Genomic DNA, 18,975 nt, shown 5'->3' on the forward strand with positions numbered 1-18,975 from the left:
ACACTCATTGATTATTGTACAAGATAGACAGATCTATTTTATGAAGAATAAAAATGACCTTTATGAAATCTATAAAAAAATTTGTGCCATGATTAAAATTCCTCTGCTAAGACTAAAATTCTTCATTCAGATAAAGGGAGAAAAATGTTGGTCATGTGTTTTAAAGTTTAGTATAGGAAAAAGGATTGTTCACCAAAAAATTATGTTCACATACATATAAGCAAAATGGGGTTGCTGAAATGAAGAATAAGCATATTCTTGAGACCACAAGAGCAATTCTATTTTCAAGATGTGTACCCAAACTTAATCAGGCTGAAGTTGTTAGCATGACAATATATTTGATTAATCATATCCCTTCTAGAGTGATTGCATATTTTCAGGTATCGCTCTTTTTCAAAAGTTGTATGGTGATATTCTCCTGATTATAAATCTCTAAGACTATTTGGTTGTACATGTTTTGCTTTGTTTTGTTTTGTTTTGTTTTGTTTTGTTTTGTTTTGTTTTGTTTTGTTTTGTTTTGTTTTGTTTCCTGAGCGCTATAAAGATAAACCCTCCTAGGGTTGTAAAGTATTGCTTCCTGGGATTCCTGAATGGTCAAAAGGGTTATAAGTGTTTTGAATCCTATAGGAAAGAAGCTTTGAGTATTTATGTACTCCTTGAACATGTACCATATTTTGCTCAACCTAAGGAAGAAAAAAAAAAGATTGATTTCTCATTTTTGGTACCATATCCAATCAAAGAAAGGAGTGACAAGAATACAAATATTCAGGATAATACTCAAACCCTTATGAGTAGGCTTATTCAAACCTATACTAGGAAGCAGAATGGCAATATAGCTAATACTTTTCATAAAACACGGCAATTTCTAGCGAGAATTTCAAAATATCGTGAGATTTATGAAAAAACATAAATACCACAATTTAAACGCGATATTTATCATGAAATTTTTTATTTATTAATATTTTATTATAAAAATAATTTTTTATACTTTTTATTTTATTTTTTTTTTGCGAAGAAGAAGAAGAAGCTTAATTTTTTTACATGTTAATCTTAGATTTTCTATTTCTTATTGCTTGTTTCTTCATTAATAAAGCATTTTTTATTTATTTGTTTTTTTAGATATTTTTATAGTTTTTTTTAGTTTTCAAAAAAATTGAGGCTTATGCTTTACGATCAGTTTCTCAGTTACTTTTACATGTTAATATCATATTTTTTAGTATTTTTTAGTATTTATTTTAGATTTTCTATTTCTTATTGCTTGTTGCTTCATCAATAAAGCATTTTTTTTATTTGTATTTTAGATATTTTTTATAGTTTTTTTAAGTTTTAAAAAAAATATTTGAGGTTTACGCTTTACGCCTCGCCTCAGTTTTTGGTGGAGCACCTCGCTATGCCTCAACGCTTTTCACAACATTGCTTGGAATTATTAGTTATGTAATACACTGCATTTTGGAATGTTCACATCATCATCATGCATAGAATTTTGAGCCTTTTGTGATGCTATTTTGGTAGGTCCACTCGCGATAGACATTCTACTACAGTTTATTTGTCTTTCTTGATAGCTCAGTAATCTTGTGGAGAGTAACATTATCTATAGCTAAAGCTGCATACAGTGCTATGGCTCACGTTACAACTGAAATAATATGAATCAGGTGGTTATTGAATGAGTTGGGTATGAACAGTCATGGGAGAACTCCCTTGTATTGTGACAAGCTAAGCGTCATTCATATTTCAAAGAATCCAAAATTTATGATAGAACAATGTATATAGAGATGGATTGACATTTTACGAGGGCTTATCAAGATGGAATAATTCCACTTGAGCATTTCTCTTTAGAAGAGCAAATAGCTGATGTGTTGACAAAGAGTCTTGCCCCTTCCCACTTCAGAACATCTTTCAAACTTCAAATGATTCCTCTTGCATCATCCCAAGTTTGAGGGAACTGAAGAGAAATGTACATCTAGTGTATTATCTTTGTAGTGTAATACCCTTCTTCCATGTAATTGTTTTATTTATGAGGGCATTCTTGTACATAAACATAATGAGACTGAGAGAGTCAAAGGTGTAGGATCAATCTTGTCCAGTTTTACTTAGAAAAAGGGGTCAACCCATATAAATATTGCAACTTCTCAATTTCATAACTAATGAAGCTTCTAATTTTCTCCTCTCTCTCTCCCTTCTTGCTTCTTCTATTCATCATTCATGAATTCTTGGATTTCCATAATCACCAGCTACTCATTTATAAATGCATATAGTATGGTTTTAGAAATTAGAAACACACATGAACTTGGTAGCAAACAACTTTTTTATCTGCCACTGGTGCAGCAGTACAAGTGCAAAATCATTTGAAATGACGTAAACACTTAGATAAGAACCAATACTCATGAGATGTCACCTCACACGGCCTACAGGGTTTTACTTCAAAGGAGAACAAACAAAAGTAATCATACAAATTGCAAGCAAATCTGCTAAAGGCACTACCAGAAACAAAATTCCAAATGCCAAGAAAATTGATACCTGTGTTACATAATTTCCATACTGATCTTGACCAAGCACACAAGCAGATTGTAAAATCTCATCTATTATACACTGGCTTTGCCTCTCTTCTGTGCAATGTTCTAGAACCCTCTGTTAATCCACAAAGCCACATGAGAGAGAGAGAGGTTTTAGCACTAACACCATTACACTATACTTTTACCTGGATTACACGGCAGCCATAGGGGTGCTTGGAAAGAGCAAAAACTTGGCCACGGAAAGCAGAAATAATGAATTCAATCTTATCAGCAGGTACACATTCGATGCATTTCTGAATTACATGATTTCCATTTTGGTCATGCACGCATTGCATGACATGCCCATCAAGTTCCATGACAAGCTGTGTTTTCTGGTCCAGCTCAACAACTTCAAGTGCCTACACCAACTTACAATAGATCTGATCAAGACTCACAAACAAAGACAGACAAACTAACCTTTACTATGAAAGTGAAGTTGTTCATCATGTTTACCACTTAGTTACTTTTAATGATATTAGTATTTCAAACACAATGTGGTAATTCCTTTAGATTAATAAATAATTTGGGCTTTTTTGCCACTCAAACATGTTTTAAGACAATAAAATTTTATAATAAAATAAACAGCAGTGCCTGCTATGTCACTATGAACTTTCAAATATGAGTTATGAAAAAATGCAAACTAAAAACATATACAGACATGTTTCTCACCCCTCAATAACCCTGAAGAATTTTGTACCTTTTGGATTACACGACAACCATACATCTGAAGGCTCAGTTGTAAAACACGCCCAGTGAGCTGCTTTGCAAGTTCTTTCCTCTGTTCAGCACTCCCATGGTCAAAGAACTGCAAATTGTGCAAAAAATACTCCCATGTAGGTTAATCAATACATAAAGACATGCATATTAACCAGACAAGGAATAGTTCTAATAGAAAATTAAAAAAATCATTTCCCATACTTTCTGAATCACATAATTTCCAAAGACATCTGTCATTAATGCAGAAGCATGTGGGAGAACTTCTTTAAAGACCGATGCCTTCTCCTCGGCATTACAGTTTTCTAACTTCTGTTGAATAAACCGGCTGCCATGTTGGTCAGCACTGATACAAAACAAGAAAAAGCATCACAGTCTTTCAGAGGAAAATCTTAAATCTATCTAGAAGTAGGTAGCTTAGTTCTTAGAGCCTGCCTGAATTCAACAATACGACCAGCAATATCAGATAACTCGAACCTACGAGCCTTACTGGACTTCAACTCTTCAATGAAGGAATGTTTTGGATCATTAATTTTGTCATTTCCATTTGAACCCCGCCAGCCAGAATATGATCCTAAACTGCTACTAGAGCCTGCTGGAAACCTTATATTCTCGTTTTGTCTCCCTATAAAATTTGTGCCAGACATTGATGTTCCTGCAAATGATGGACTACCAAGGGGAGAGGTTGGAAATGGCATTACCAGACCCATACCAGGAGGACTCCCATAATAACCTGTAGAAACAAAGGGCCCTTTTCTAGAGTTTGGGATGGTTATGGATCCTGGCCTGACAAACTGAGCCTTTTTATCTGCATTGTATGCAGTCAGAGAATGGCCATTCTGTGCATCAAAAGATTCAATCTGGTTTCCTGTAGGACCTCCTCTATATGCCATAGGGTCATACTGAAGTCGCGCAATGTATGCTTCATCCATGGGAAGAGGCAAATAAAGGAGAGGATCACCATAAGATGGTTGCAGTGATAGCCCAAGCTGCGCGACTCCAGGAGCAATATTCGCCCCAGAAGGTGGACCAGCAGGTCGAACATGGAAGCTTGCACTAGCAGAATTATCATAAGTCACAGGGATGACACGCTGAGGAGCATATCCGGCCATCAGAGGGGGTAACATAGCAGCATTCAGAGCATACCCACTCAGATTGTACTGGGAAGCATATATATTTGCTGGCTGCAAGTTATGATAGAAGGGACTTCCAGAAGCCATGTAAGCCGTTGCAGCTGCTGCATACAACGGGGGAGTAATTCCACCAGGCTGAAGAACTGGCTGAACTTCTACGGCTTGAACAAGAGCAGGAGAAACCTTAGAATTTCCATGTGAACGCTGATCCACCCCAACATGGACCAGGTTTTTCCCTTGAGAAGGTGACTGAGACTGACATCGACCATGAGACATGGGACCTCGTTGCAAATGGTGTGGTGAAGAATTGATCCTCTGAGAATTCCTCCGTTCTTCCTGTCTCTTGAGGTCACATGCACTTGGCAGGTTGGAAATACTTAAACCCTTTAAGGTAGCTTCAGTGCCTGCAATGTCTGGATCAGTGTTGTTATTGAGCAAAGAAGCATCTTCTAAGTGGGAATTTGGACAGTTCAAATCTACATTTGCTCTAGATTCTGAGATCAGAATTCGCCCATCCTGCGCTGATGAAGTTGGAGCAGGAGTTGAAGACAAAGGATTTGTATCTGACATAGTTTCCACAAAATTTGCACCCAGAATAGATGTTTTAGATAACGAATCATGTAACAATTTGAGATGGGAATCTGAATTAGGTGATTCTTCAAAAGCTACATTAGTTGCACAAGGTTGATTGTATACAGGAGATGGAGTGCGAGGAAAGTCTGCCTGCAAGATTCAAGACAACAGTCATCATGTTATTAGGAAAATATAAAGGTACTTTTCTTCAAGAGCACAACACTAAAAGCATGGATATATCAACTGATAAAAAAACTTTCAATCCTACTGAAACCACTTATAGCACGAATATTATACAGAAGGGAAGTGCAAATATGAACCCAAAAAAAAAATATCACCAAAGGGACAAGTAATTCCAAGTACATATATAAGAAACAACTTAACATGTCAGTGGAAAATATGAAAAACAGCAAACGGAAAAATTAAGCCCCAAAAAGGAAATTCTTATGGTAACACCATATTCACCTATATCGCTCAAGGTATTATCTCGGCGAGGATATTTCTCGGAGAGATTTTAAAAAGTTGAAAAATCTCGGGAGTTTAAAAAATTGAAAAAAAAATATAAATAACAACAAAACAGTTAAGAAAATAATAAGTTTTGAATTATTTTTCTTCCAAAAATATAAAGAAACATGTTTTAAAGGTTTTAAAATATAAAAGAAACAAAAAAATAGGAAATGCAAATTTAAAATAAATAAAAAAGAGTTTTTCCAAAAAAAATATTATGATATTATCGTGCTAATATAGCGATATTTTACCTTTAATATCGGCTACCTTAAAATATCGGTATTTCTCAAGATATTTTCAAAATACCGTCGATATCAGTGATAGTGGGTAGGTAACACACAAGTGCAAAGATGCATGCACCCAAATGTGCATATGTACATGTGTGCGAGCACACACACAGTGGATTGATTACAACATAAACATTAGAAGAACAATGCAGTTAAAGTGTACTTATTTTAGCAAGGATTTAAATCCAGAGAAATAACCAACCCAAGGCAGATGGATGACACGGCTGAAATTTTCAACCAGCAAAGGAGGAGATCTGATACTAATGTCAAGTAAGACACCTTGCAGAGGGAGATCATTATATGTCAACTTGCTTGCATAGAACAGAAACAGATTTTCTCATCTAAATAACATTGACCGATATTCTCTCAAGCACTAATAAGTAACAAGAGTAGCTATAAAGTATTATGGATTCTGGAATCAAGTCACTGCATGAATAATCGTCACCATAACCGGAGGCAATGTGGAACCAAGTCACTGCATGAATAATTGTCACCATAACTGGAGGCAATGTGCAAAAGTTCACAAGTTCGCACACCAACAATGTCCCATGGGAGATCAAACTAATGCACAAATAATCATCATCATGCTAAAGACAGTACCCAGTAGAAACCTATATGAACCGTTTCATCGCTTCCTCTTTTAAAGAGCATGTGTACAGATTCTTGATCCTGATAGAACAAGCAAATACCCCAAGTGGCAAACTTTGCTCAATGCTTGTCCTTTGATTTTCTTTGACTTTTCAAGGAGAGACGCCCTTCTTTTAGTGTAACCAGAAAGATTAACAAATCGATCAAGGAAGCAAGGAAAAATCAAAACATTGGTGTAAACACAAGCATATGTGAAAAGAAAATGCACTCTAACCTTGCATGAAAGCAAAAGGAAGAAAATCATGAACAGCAGAAATTTGATACATTAAGAAAACGGTGGATGGCCAGCAGACAACCACTAAAATAATAAAAATAAGTGATCAAACAATGAAGCATGGGACAGAAACAGAAAGAAATACATCAGAAGAAGTTTCCAAGTCCAATTAACATCATGTTTTAAGGACGACTACCAAAGTGAAAGAGAGGAAAAAAGGAGCCGGCCTAAAACACACAGAGTATTATGAACGAGTATGGTTAAGGTAAAACAAGAACTCCTTCGCTTATTTGGAAGTGAAGGAAATAAAAACATCTGACAGCCCGGAAGAAAAGAATTTTTAGATCAACAAGAAAACAAAAATGAAGAAGAAAAGGGCAAACGCATAACAACAAATGCAAAAGCTAACGATAGCAACTACTGAAAATCTAACTACTATATATAAAAGAGTGATAAGTTAACCAATCTAAATTCTAGGCTATTTTTAAGGAGCCAACCGAAACCATTTTTTTTTGTTTCTATTTTTTTCTATTTTTCCTTATGAATTTATAACTTATATCAATGTTTAAAGCAAGGTTGTAAGTACCCATAGCGGTCGTGCCCAAAACAAGATAGTATCGTATCGTAAAAAATCATAAATTTTGAAAAAAAAAACCAAAAATTCAAAAAAAAACAGAAAAATAGCAAAAAATCATCACACACAAAATAATGATGAAATGCACAAAATGCAACCATAAAACCACATCTCTATGAGCTGCATAAGACATCATCAAACATCAACTACCACACAAGAACAATGCAAAATATTAAATATCTTGCAATTAATTGAAATGAGATGACGATCTTCCAAACACGAACTGAGATTCGCAATAGATGATGTCTTAACAAGACATTTAGGCATAACCCTTAAGAAGGGTATAAAAGGAAACAAACAAAGAGAAATAAAATATTCCTTTTATTGAACAATAGAAAGGCAATGCTTAAGAAGCATTGAACTAACTTTACAAGAGGGGCTGCAGCCCTATATATACACAGCAGGAGAGAAGGAGGGAGGAGAGGACTCAATAGAGTCGTTGGACACAGTCCAACGACTCTAAATAGAGCCGTTAGACTAGAGTCCAACGACTCTATTGCTAGTCAAGTCTGGACAGGACTTGACTAGCAATTGTCAGTCTAGTTCAAACTGAATTAGATGACAGAAAAACAAAAAATAAAAAAGTTACAGAAAAAGAAAAATATTTATATATATATAATATTATTATATATATATATATATATATTTACAATTTTACATTTTAACACTCCCCCTCAAACTTACGGTACAATGAGCGAAAGTTTGTCTAAGAGAAAGTGAAATCGGGGAGCAGCGAGAGGCTTTGTAAAGAAGTCTGTTAACTGATATTCTGAAGTAACATATGGCAGATCAATTGTCCCGTGTAGATATTCCTCTCTGACGTAGTGACAATCCATTTTGATGTGTTTGGTGCGTTCGTAAAATATTCTATTACTGGCAATGTAGATCGCACTTTTATTGTCACAACACATTTGTGAAGCCTTTATTGCTTCAGCTCCCATGTCAGCAAGCAGTCGTCGGAGCCAAACTACTTTCATGGTCGTGGTTGTCATGGTTCTGTATTCAGCTTCGGTGAATGAGAGAGATACCTTCTGTTGTTTTTTACACCTCCACGAGATCATCGATTACCCTAAAAAAACACAAAAACCAGTGGTTGAGTGTTTGTTATTGGGATCACATCCCCAATCAACATCAGTATATGCAATTAAATCAAGAGAAAAAAAAGAAGATAAGAAAAGTCCTCGTGAAAGAGAGGACTGGATGTATCTGATAATACGCATTATTGCTCCCATATGAACAGAAGTATGAGCATGTTGAAATTGACTTGTTGTGTGAACAGCATGTGCTATATCTGGTATGGTAATAGATAGATAGGAAAGTGCCCCGACAAGCTGTTTGTAAGGAGTAGGATCTGCAAGAAGTTCTCCATCATCAATCTTCATTTTAACATTAACAACTTCTGGAGTGTCAACTTTCTTATCATCAGTAATACCAGACCTGGAAATAATATTGAAAGCAAATTTAGTCTGAGATAATAAATATCCTCTAGGAGAATAAGCAACTTCAATGCCTAAAAAATATCTCAACAAGCCTAAATCACTCATTTCAAAATGAGATTTAAGAAGTGTTTTGACCGTTTCAACTCCCTGTTTATCGCTTCTGGTGATGATCATATCATCCACATAGAGAAGAAGCACAATGATCTCTGCATCAGAATTCTTAATAAACAGAGCAGTGTCAGTTAAACAGAATTGAAAACCAATATCAATCATAAAACGACTAAACCTATCATACCAAGCTTTCGGTACTTGTTTAAGTCCATAAAGAGCTTTTTCTAAGCGAAGAACTTTACCCTTAGGAATACTTAGACCAAGAGGGGGTTCCATGTATACTTCTTCAACTAGCTTTCCATTTAGAAAAGCATTTTTCACATCCATTTGAAAAATAAATCATTTCTTAATAGAAGCTAAAGCAATTAAGGTTGACGGTTGTCACACGAGCCATCGGAGCAAAGGTTTTTTCATAATCAATGTCATATTCTTGGGCATAACCTTTGGCTACTAATCGGGTTTTATATCTTTCAAGAGTACCATCACTCTTGGTTTTAATTTTATAAACCCATCGACATCCTATAGTTTTCTTCCATGAAGGAAGATCTTGAATAGTCCATGTAAAAGCCTTTTCAAGTGCATCTAATTCAGCTTTCATGGCTTCTATCCATTTGATATCATTTTTTGCTTGAAAATATATGGATGGTTCTTTATATGAGTGAATTAATGCAATAATCGCCCTATATGTAGGTGAGAAGGACTCGTATGATACAAAACTTTCCTAGAGGCCTCGAGACTCACGATGATTGTCTAGTTGGAATGTTAGAATATTTTTCAAGTGCACATACAGGATTATACTCTTGTCGCCTGGAATATTGTATACTAGTATCCCTATGAACTTCTTTATTTTCAACACTATGATCAAGATCAATAATTCTTTGATCATTATCAAAGTTACAATCAAAGTCATTCATTTTGATTTTTTTAAAATCAAAGAAGCTCTCCTTTTCAAGAAAGGAAACATTTTTAGACACATAATCTATTATTTTTTAAGTCAAAACATCTATAACCTTTCTGATTTTCAGCATATCCTAAAAAGGCACAGGGAATTGCACGAGGGGAAAGTTTATCATTTTTGTCAAATGTTCATAAGTTTTTCAACGGGAGTGATATTTTGTAAAGAGGAGGATGGCATCCTATTAATGAGATAGGCGGCAGTTAAGGCAGCTTCTGCCCAAAAATCTTTCGGGACTTGATTTGCTATTAATAAAGTCCTAATGGTTTCCATAATATGGCGATGTTTTCGTTCTGCCAGCCCATTTTGTTGAGGTGTATAAGGACAAGATCTTTGATGTGTGATGCCATGCAATTTAAGATAATTTTTAAAATTTGTGGATAAAAACTCTCCTCCTGAATCTGTGCGAAAATAGTAATATCATTTTGAAACTTGTTTTTAACCATATTATGAAAAGTTTGAAAGTATGAAAATACTTCAGAATTATGTTTAAGAAAGTAAATCCATGTATGCAGGGAGAAATCATTGACAAAAATAACATAGTAAGCAAATCCTCCTTTAGAAATTACTGGTGCAGGACTCCAAACATCCGAGTGTACTAAATAAAGTGGTCTTGAAGAGAAAAAAGTTTTGTTCTGAAATGGTAATCTTTTCATTTTGCCAAGAACGCAATATTTACAATCAAATGATTCAGAGTTACAAAATTTCCCTAGATTTGGAAAAGGTTGGATTTTGGCTATATGTGGGTGACCAAGTCTCTTATGCCACAGTTCTAACTCAATTTCCTGAATATTATAGCAAAAAGCATTCTTCGGCATTTCCAAAAAATCCATGTAATAGAATACTCCTACTCCATGGCCTTCCCCAATCAGCTTGCCTGACTGGCGATCCTGTACCCAACAACCATGAGAAAAAAAAGAAATATTACACCCATAGTCAGAAATTTGAGATACAGATAAAAGATTTAAATTCAATTTGGGAACATGTCTAATTTCTGGAATAGAAAATTTCTTTGTTTTATAAATCCTTTCAAAAATTTCTATTCCTTCTATTTCAAGAAAAGTCCTTTGACACACTTGTTTTATTTTTAACACATTCGGATAGACTTTGATTATTTGGGGTCATATGAAAAGATGCACCAGAGTCAAGGAGCCAAGAAATTTTACCTGGACCGAAAAAAGATGAGGCTGCTGCGCCGGTTGAAGCTTCAGATGAAGAAGAGGCACCTTTGATGAGAGGCTGAAGAATCTCCATTAGTTAGGCCATGGAAACTGGTGCATCCTGATCTTTAGGCTCTGATCCAGCAATTGCAGCTCCTTTCTCTCTCAGCTCCTTGAGTTTGGGACATTGTGGCATGTAGTCTCCCGGTTCATGACAGTGATGACAAATAACTTTTTTTTGTCATAGTCACCATTTTGCCGGTTAAAGTGAGGAGGTCTATATGATCGAACATGATTCTGTGGTCTAGACGCGGCTAGAACGAAATCATCTTCAGTTTTTGAAGAACCTTTTCGAAGACGATTTTCTTTCATTGTTAATTCTTCAATAGTTTCAGCAATAGAAAGTATTTTTCCCCGGTGAAGAAGGGCCGATTTAGTGGTTTCAAATATCGGCCTTAATCCAGTTATAAACTAGTAAAAATGTTCAGCATCGAGTTGTTTCTGACGAAACTCGATGTCTTCGGCACAATGCCACTTTGGTTCTAAAAGGGAAAGTTATTCCCAAAGTTCGGACAACCCATTGTAATATTCACGAATAATTTTGTCTCCTTGGGTCATCATTCGAACCTTTTCTTGGAGATTGCACACGTGTGCAATATCTTTAAAGGAATACATATTTTTAAGGTATTCTCATACCTTATCGGCATGATCAAACTTGGCAACACTTGAGCATTTTTTAATGTCAACGCTATTGATAAGTCATGACATTATCTTCGCATGAGATATTTTTCATTCTTTCCATTTCTTCTCTTAAGAGGCAAGAGCCTTGATTTTCTTTTCTTCCGATAAAAGAACCTCTTTATCTCCCTCATTTTTAGTAAGAGATAGCTTAGGTTCCGAATCGAAACCATCCACAATCGCCCATAGGCCTTTTCCCCATGTATGGTGTTTCATGATTGAAGCCCATGTTACATAGTTCGTATCGCTTAATTTCATAGGCATGATGGTGACTTTATCATTGTCATCCATCGATTATAAGGAGAGAGAAAGAATAGGGATAGAAGACAAACAAAAAGAGAAGTGAGAAAAAAAAATAGATACAATACAACAATATGTGAAATCTTCCCCAATGAAGTGATGAAACACTTCTCTTCAAGTGGTGAACACTTTTGCAAACAGGTACAGAAACTGAGGCAACTATTCTTCAAGATCTAATACTTTCACAGCTTTGATACCATGAAATGAGATGACGATCTTCCAAACACGAACTGAGATTCGCAGTAGATGATGTCTTAACAAGACATTTAGGCATAACCCTTAAGAAGGGTATAAAAGGAAACAAACTAAGAGAAATAAAATATTCCTTTTATTGAACAATAGAAAGGCAAGGCTTAAGAAGCATTGAACTAACTTTACAAGAGGGGCTGCAGCCCTATATATACACAGCAGGAGAGGACTCAATAGAGTCGTTGGCTCTACTCTAAATAGAGTCGTTAGACTAGAGTCCAACGACTCTATTGCTAGTCAAGTCTGGACATGACTTGACTAGCAATTGTCAGTCTAGTTCAAACTGAACTATATGATAGAAAAACAAAAAATAAAAAAGTTACAGAAAAAGAAAAAGATATTTATATATATATATAATAATAATATTATAATATTATATATATATATATATATTTACAATTTTACATTTTAACATTAATAACATGCCACAAGACTCATCCTTTCATATTAGATAAACAAAAATATTATGGCAATAGTTGCACTCAATTTTCAATCGGTTTTCACTCATTACTTGAATGCCCCATTGCCATGCTGGATCATCTGATGCTATATTTATTGGACAAGTGTGGAGTTCGATTTCTACCTTGATATAAATATTTAATTTTTGCAGATCCAACTTCGCGGTAAGTTGGCAGAGGTTGTAGGGGGCAGCGCCCCCGTGGCAAAAATTTGTTGGAGAGTAGCTTTGTAATTTTACTCATAATAAAGATTTTTTACCTTAACATATTTTCTTGAGTAAAAAAATGGTAAAAACGCATTTATTTTTACCTAACCCACTTCTTTGGGTGAAAAAATAATGGAAATGCACTCTTGACGAAATCACGAAAACCCTCTCTCTGGTGCAAAGATCAGCCCCCCAAACGGTCTCACGGGTGTGTAGGAAGCTCTTCAGTATGTTCTATACGAATGAGGGTTTTGGCCTTAAAAACTCTTTCAAACCCAAAAACATAAAAGCACGGTTTTGACCATTTTTAAGTATGCATGCACCGTATTGTATGATACATGTGATACACCTATGATACACACCCATTTCGAGATATGGGTGTGTATCGTATCAATCTCTCGCATCGATATGTATCGTACGTTATGATACAAACAACATTGGTTTAAAGTCTTTTTGCGGTAAAAACCATACAAAGGTATTAGGTTGGAATATATTTTTTCCTTCCTGTAATTTTTTCTTTTGTTCAATAACCCCATCAAAAGGCTCTTCAATTTTCAAGAGATGCACAGTGGCAGACATTGTAATTCAAAGTTGGGCAAATTGTTGCACAACCAGTTCATATGGGTAAATATGTGGTAAATAAGTTATTGCCCTATTTTTTTATTGTTGTATATTACATTTGTTGCAAATTTACCATTAACCATTGTTAATCTATTGTGCATATTGTAGATATCCATCACAAGTTCAATTTGTTTTTAATGTTTAGAAATGTAGGTTTCTAAATATGTATGGAAAAAAATGAAAACTCTCTCCCTCTCTCTCACACACACGCAGATACCCACTAACTGAAGTTTAGATGCAAACTTCTTGAATTTATGTGATCCACATTCATAGGTATATTTGACCCCTTACTAAGGCTGTCAACGGTCAGGTATCTAACCCATTTAGAGTTTCCAAATCTGACCATATAACATATAAGCAGATTTAGGTTTGGGTTTGGGTCACATATCAAAGGTCCCATACTCAACCAGCGATAGATTTCAGAAATCCCATACCATCTATGTAACAGAGACTCTTCTAACAGGGCACCGCACCCATGCGGGTATGACACTTGGACAAGGCTTCCTTTGTGTCAATTGAAGTCAAACAGACTGAGGTCCATTTTTGTCCAAAAGTAGATTCAGCTAACCCTAACCAAGTCCAGTTTTATCTATATTAAATATATAAATACATAAATGCACACACACACACACACACACACACACACACACACACACACATATATATATATATATATATATATATATATATATATATATATATATATATATATATATATATATATATATAAGTGGTGTTATTTTTTATTGATGAGGAATAGTAATTGTAGATTGTTAATTTGATGTATTGCATAAATTTATGCATGAGGAATTGATGATATGATAATTGTTTTTATTTCATTAGTGTTAACTCAGTGACTCATCACTCGGCTCGTCCTTGAGTGACTCGTGACTCGGTCAGGTCATCTCGGTGACTCGGCTGGGTCATGTTAACTTTATATTTTATATAAAATATATAAATATATGTATATACTATCTATATTTTATAGTATTTTACCAATGTATTATATATGATATTTTTATAATATATTTAATGCATAATTTTATTAATACATGTATAACCATATTTGTATATAGAATATACATAATATTTATATTATATTTTATATAATATATGTAATTATAAATAAATTATATTATATATGTACATATATGCATGATTCACCCATGACTCGGCAGACTTGTAAAAAATGAGTTTAACCGGTTTTTTGACCAAGTGACTTGGGCGATCCAGGCCAAGTCACCGGGTTGAACCGGCGAGTTTTTAAACTATGCTTAAAACTGTTAAAATTATATATATACCCTCCCCGCACCCTCGCATCCAAAGCTTTTTAAAGTGCTGCATCCGCACCCACACCTATGTGACATAACATACTTGGTATAATATAACAGTAGGTCAGATCAGTTGGGTCTGATGAAGATTTGATGTTGGGTTTTATCATGTTTATCTTATTACCAGAATCGGCAAGGAAAGAAGCAGTGTTCTTAGTGGGGGAAAGTTTTGCTGTCATATAAGAGTGCTACTTTTGAATCTCGTTTGGGTCAGACATCTGACCCCAATTTGAAAATTAGAAATTAACATGACCCAAGCTCTTGCATGCTGTTCATACATGGACCTGAACCTGATCATGTTTGAAAAAGTGAACAAAAACCTGTTTTTGAATCCCAGTGCACGTGCACATTACATTGTCTCCAATGACGTGGCAATATCATTGTTAAAATTATTTTTCATCAGTTTTTGCAGTGAAACAAGAACTTTTAATCCAAGATAAGTATATTAGCCCCAATTTTTAACTACAAGCACCTGTAGATCTCGTTAATTCTATCAATAGAAATCTCAAATCTCATAAATAACAGTTAAATCTCTCTCTCTCTCTCTCTCTCTCTCTCTCTCTCTCTCTCTCTCTCTCTCTCTCTCTCTCTCTCTCTCACACACACACACATTTATTTGGCTATGAAAAATTTTATAGAACTTTTAACATTTGAATGTTTTGCATATGCAGGTTTTGGATGATAAGTAAAAGAGAAGTGTATTTTGAAGAGAAAATTTTATGCTGCTTTAGTTGGTATGGATCATAGTTACCGGAAGCTTGTTGCTATATGGGGAAGCTCGTTTCCCCAGAAGCTCACTTTGGAAGCAGGAAACTCATCGCTTCCTCCAAAGGAGGGAAAGCTTTGGGAAACTCACTTCCAAAATATGAGATACTTGATTCCCATTAATGGGAAACCACTTCCTCCTTGTTTCCAAAATCGACTCCCTTTCACTTTCTTAATCGCTGTTAAGATTAGCCTCTCTCTCTCTCTCTCTCTCTCTCTCTCTCTCTCTCTCTCTCTCTCTATGTACTCCATTAAAATTTCCACATGGTATCAGAGCAGTAGGTCTTGAGAGCGTGAGCACGTGTTATGTCTACACCAAAGCTCGAGTAAAAAAAAAAAAGGTGTACGTATTTTGTCTCTTTACGAGTTGCATAGATCTGATAACAGATCTGATGTCTGACAAATGTCATGACACAGATCTGTAATCAGATCTAAAGGCCACGGTAATCTTTTGTCAACAGGAACGAGTAGCGGCAGTTATGGGTGATGTGCAAAAGCCGAAAAAAAATTCTTTTCTGATTATGGGTCTGAGTGGAGTGAAAAAAACTTATGTTGCTCAATCGTAGATCTGGATGTTCAAGGATCTGGATGTCAGAAAAGTTTTTTTTATCTGGGGTCGTCGTGAATCATGTGTCGTGGGGAGCATATTTTTTTTTCAACTGATCTGAGGCTGCCGTGATTTCTGTTTCGTGGGGAATATTTTATCTGAAATGTGCTCATAACAGATCATAGATTAAATGATCCTTTTTTTTGTCGTGGACATGGATGGCATGTTTGAAGTGGTTCTCATTATTTCAGATCTGTTTTCAGATCTGCTATCGTGATTCATCATTGTTTCTGTTGTGTGTTGAACAGCCTCGTGTGGTCGTGAAATATTCAGATTCGAACTCTGAGTGGTTTAGAGAGTGAATCTGATTGTTGTTGTTTTTTTGTGAATCTGGGATAAGTTTTCTTTGGTCATTTATTGTAGCAATATTATCGGCAATTTCTCCTGAGTTAGTGTTATTCATTATGGGTGAAGCTTCGAAATTCGATTCCAATAATGAGACTATTGGGGAATATAAGGCATTTGCAAATCTCTTCTCGTACGGTTCTGTGAAATTGAATGAAACAAACTATCCCAAGTGGTCCAGAACTTTTATGATGTCGGTATTTGGACATCGTAGAAAACATATTTTGTTGAAAATTGAACCGAATGATAAAGTGGGAAAATATATCACTTGGGATGAAGATAATGACATTGTTATGTCATGGATCATGAATAGTGGCGAACCTCATATTGCAAATGGTCTAATTTACTATAATACAGCTAAACATATGTGGGACAATCTTCGAGATACGTACTCTCAAGAGACTAATGTGAGTCGTATCCTGCAAGTCGAACAAGAGATATATAATTTGTAGCAGGGAGATCAAACCTTGGCCCAGTACTATGCATTTGTCAAAGCAGTGTTTGAAAGACTTAATACTCACAAGCCTTTTTGTTGTTCGAAGCAAAAGGATCACCAAGAACAGACTATGGTTGCTCGGTTCCTCACAGGCTTATCTTAAGAATTCTCTGTTGCTAAAGTCCAAATGTTGATCAGATCTGATGTACCTACTCTTGTTGATGCATACAATCGCTTGAGTAGACTTGTTATTTCTCTTCCACAATCTCATCCTATATCTCAGACATCTACTCTAGTTGTTCCATCTAGTTATGGACGTGAAAATACTCAAAATATTAGAGGACAAGGTCGTGGAAGAGGTATGGGAGGTAGAGGTAAACTTCAATGTACTTTATGTGGAAAATCAGGACATTTAGAAGATCGTTGCTGGGATAAACATGGACGGCCAGCCTTTTCTGCATCAAAGCCTAATGTTCCAAAAGCTAATGTTATAACACTAGAGGTAACAAATGCAAATGAAACTTCTTCTACCAGTGATTGTATCACTCTTAGTCGAGCAGAATATGATGAACTGATAGCTCGTCGGCCTTCAAGCTCCTCTTCTCCTGTAGCTGGTGTTGCCTACTCAACAGGGGATCATCTTCATCTAAATGATAGTAAGTGAATTATTGACTCTAGTGCATCCAGACATTTGTGTGGAAATTCTCATTTCTTTTCAGATCTAAAGGATATTACTACTCATCGAGGAGTCTCGTTAGTAGATGGGAGTTCCTCTCCAGTTGTTGGTCAAGGAAATATTTCTATATCTTCTTCCTTGCAGTTGAAAAATGTTCTTCATGCTCCATCATTTCCTTAAAGTTTACTCTCAGTGAGTTGTCTTACAAAAGAGCTAAATTGTAGAGTGATATTTGATCATGTGGGTTGTCATTTTCAGGATTTGCTGGCGGGGAAGAAGATTGGTGGAGGCTATGAAGAAAATGGAGTCTACTACCTGCATCATCCAGTGGAAAACATTTATGTTGCAGTAGATTACTCCTCCAGTCCTGTTCAGTGGCATCGTCGTCTTGGTCATCCTTCATTGTCAAAGTTTCGTTATGCCTTTCCTTAAATTTCGTCTACTACGTCATTTCAGTGTGAAGCATGTTAGTTGGGCAAGCATCATCGCAGTTCATTTCCTTCTAGTCAGAGTCAGTCCAGTCATAAGGTCTTTGAACTTCTTCATGCAGATGTATGGGGTCCTAGTAAGATTCCTACCAGGACTCAGTGTCGATATTATCTTGTTATTATTGATGATTTTTCTAAGTTGTCTTGGGTGTTCTTAATAAAAGAAAGATCTGAAGTTCCTAGTATTTGAAAGAATGTAGCAATCCCTAACAAGGATTGTTTCTTCAACACTCACAAAGAGGATTTATGAAACAAAGGCATTCACAAAGAAGAGCGGACACTCATACACAATACCCAAAAAGGGGTATACATAAAATGAAGAACAAGATTTCATAAACTTGGGAGAGAACTCCCACAAGAACAAAGAACAAAGAACAAAGAACAAAAAATTACTTTACAAGGGAAAACAACCCCATATTTATAGAAGAAGGGGAGAGGAGCCTCAAGGGAGTCATTGGACTCCCAACGGCTCTATTAGAGTTGTTAAGAGCCTAATGGCTCCCTTGGAGCTGCAAAAAGACCTTTTTGACTAGTCAAAAAGGTAAGCCTAAAGGTGTCCTAAAATTGGGTTTTAAGTGAGTTCTAGTTGGGTTTAAACCAGAACTAAACTAATAAAAGAAAGAAAAACATTACAAGGGATTACATGATCTCTTTATGAGATTACATATGAGATATGAGTTGTCTATGAGATTACATATTTTAACACCCTCCCTCAAACTTACGGTTGGATAACCGAAAGTTTGCCTAAGAAAAAGTGAAATCTAGGAGCAGCAATAGGCTTGCTGAAGAAATCGGTCAGCTGGTAATCTGAAGCAACATAGAGAAAAA

At 35.6% G+C, this 18,975-nt stretch overlaps 1 protein-coding gene across 4 annotated transcripts in view; it reads right to left on the bottom strand.

The window, feature by feature from the left end:
* LOC149837080 (pumilio homolog 5-like) overlaps positions 1 to 18,975 on the bottom strand; it is a 119,707-nt gene that overhangs the window by 84,161 nt on the left and 16,571 nt on the right. For all 4 annotated transcript variants that reach the window (XM_090005806.1, XM_090005804.1, XM_090005805.1 and 1 more), the window contains 5 exons: positions 3,702 to 5,122; positions 3,471 to 3,612; positions 3,250 to 3,357; positions 2,699 to 2,911; positions 2,518 to 2,628 (listed from right to left, as the gene is read on the bottom strand). In XM_090005806.1, coding sequence (XP_089861932.1) covers positions 2,518 to 2,628; positions 2,699 to 2,911; positions 3,250 to 3,357; positions 3,471 to 3,612; positions 3,702 to 5,122 — 1,995 coding nt within the window. The remainder of the gene's footprint in view (positions 1 to 2,517; positions 2,629 to 2,698; positions 2,912 to 3,249; positions 3,358 to 3,470; positions 3,613 to 3,701; positions 5,123 to 18,975) is intronic.

The sequence above is a fragment of the Nuphar pumila genome, chromosome 5, assembly GCF_984573655.1.
Source record: "Nuphar pumila chromosome 5, dmNupPumi1.hap1.1, whole genome shotgun sequence".
Lineage (NCBI taxonomy): Eukaryota > Viridiplantae > Streptophyta > Magnoliopsida > Nymphaeales > Nymphaeaceae > Nuphar > Nuphar pumila.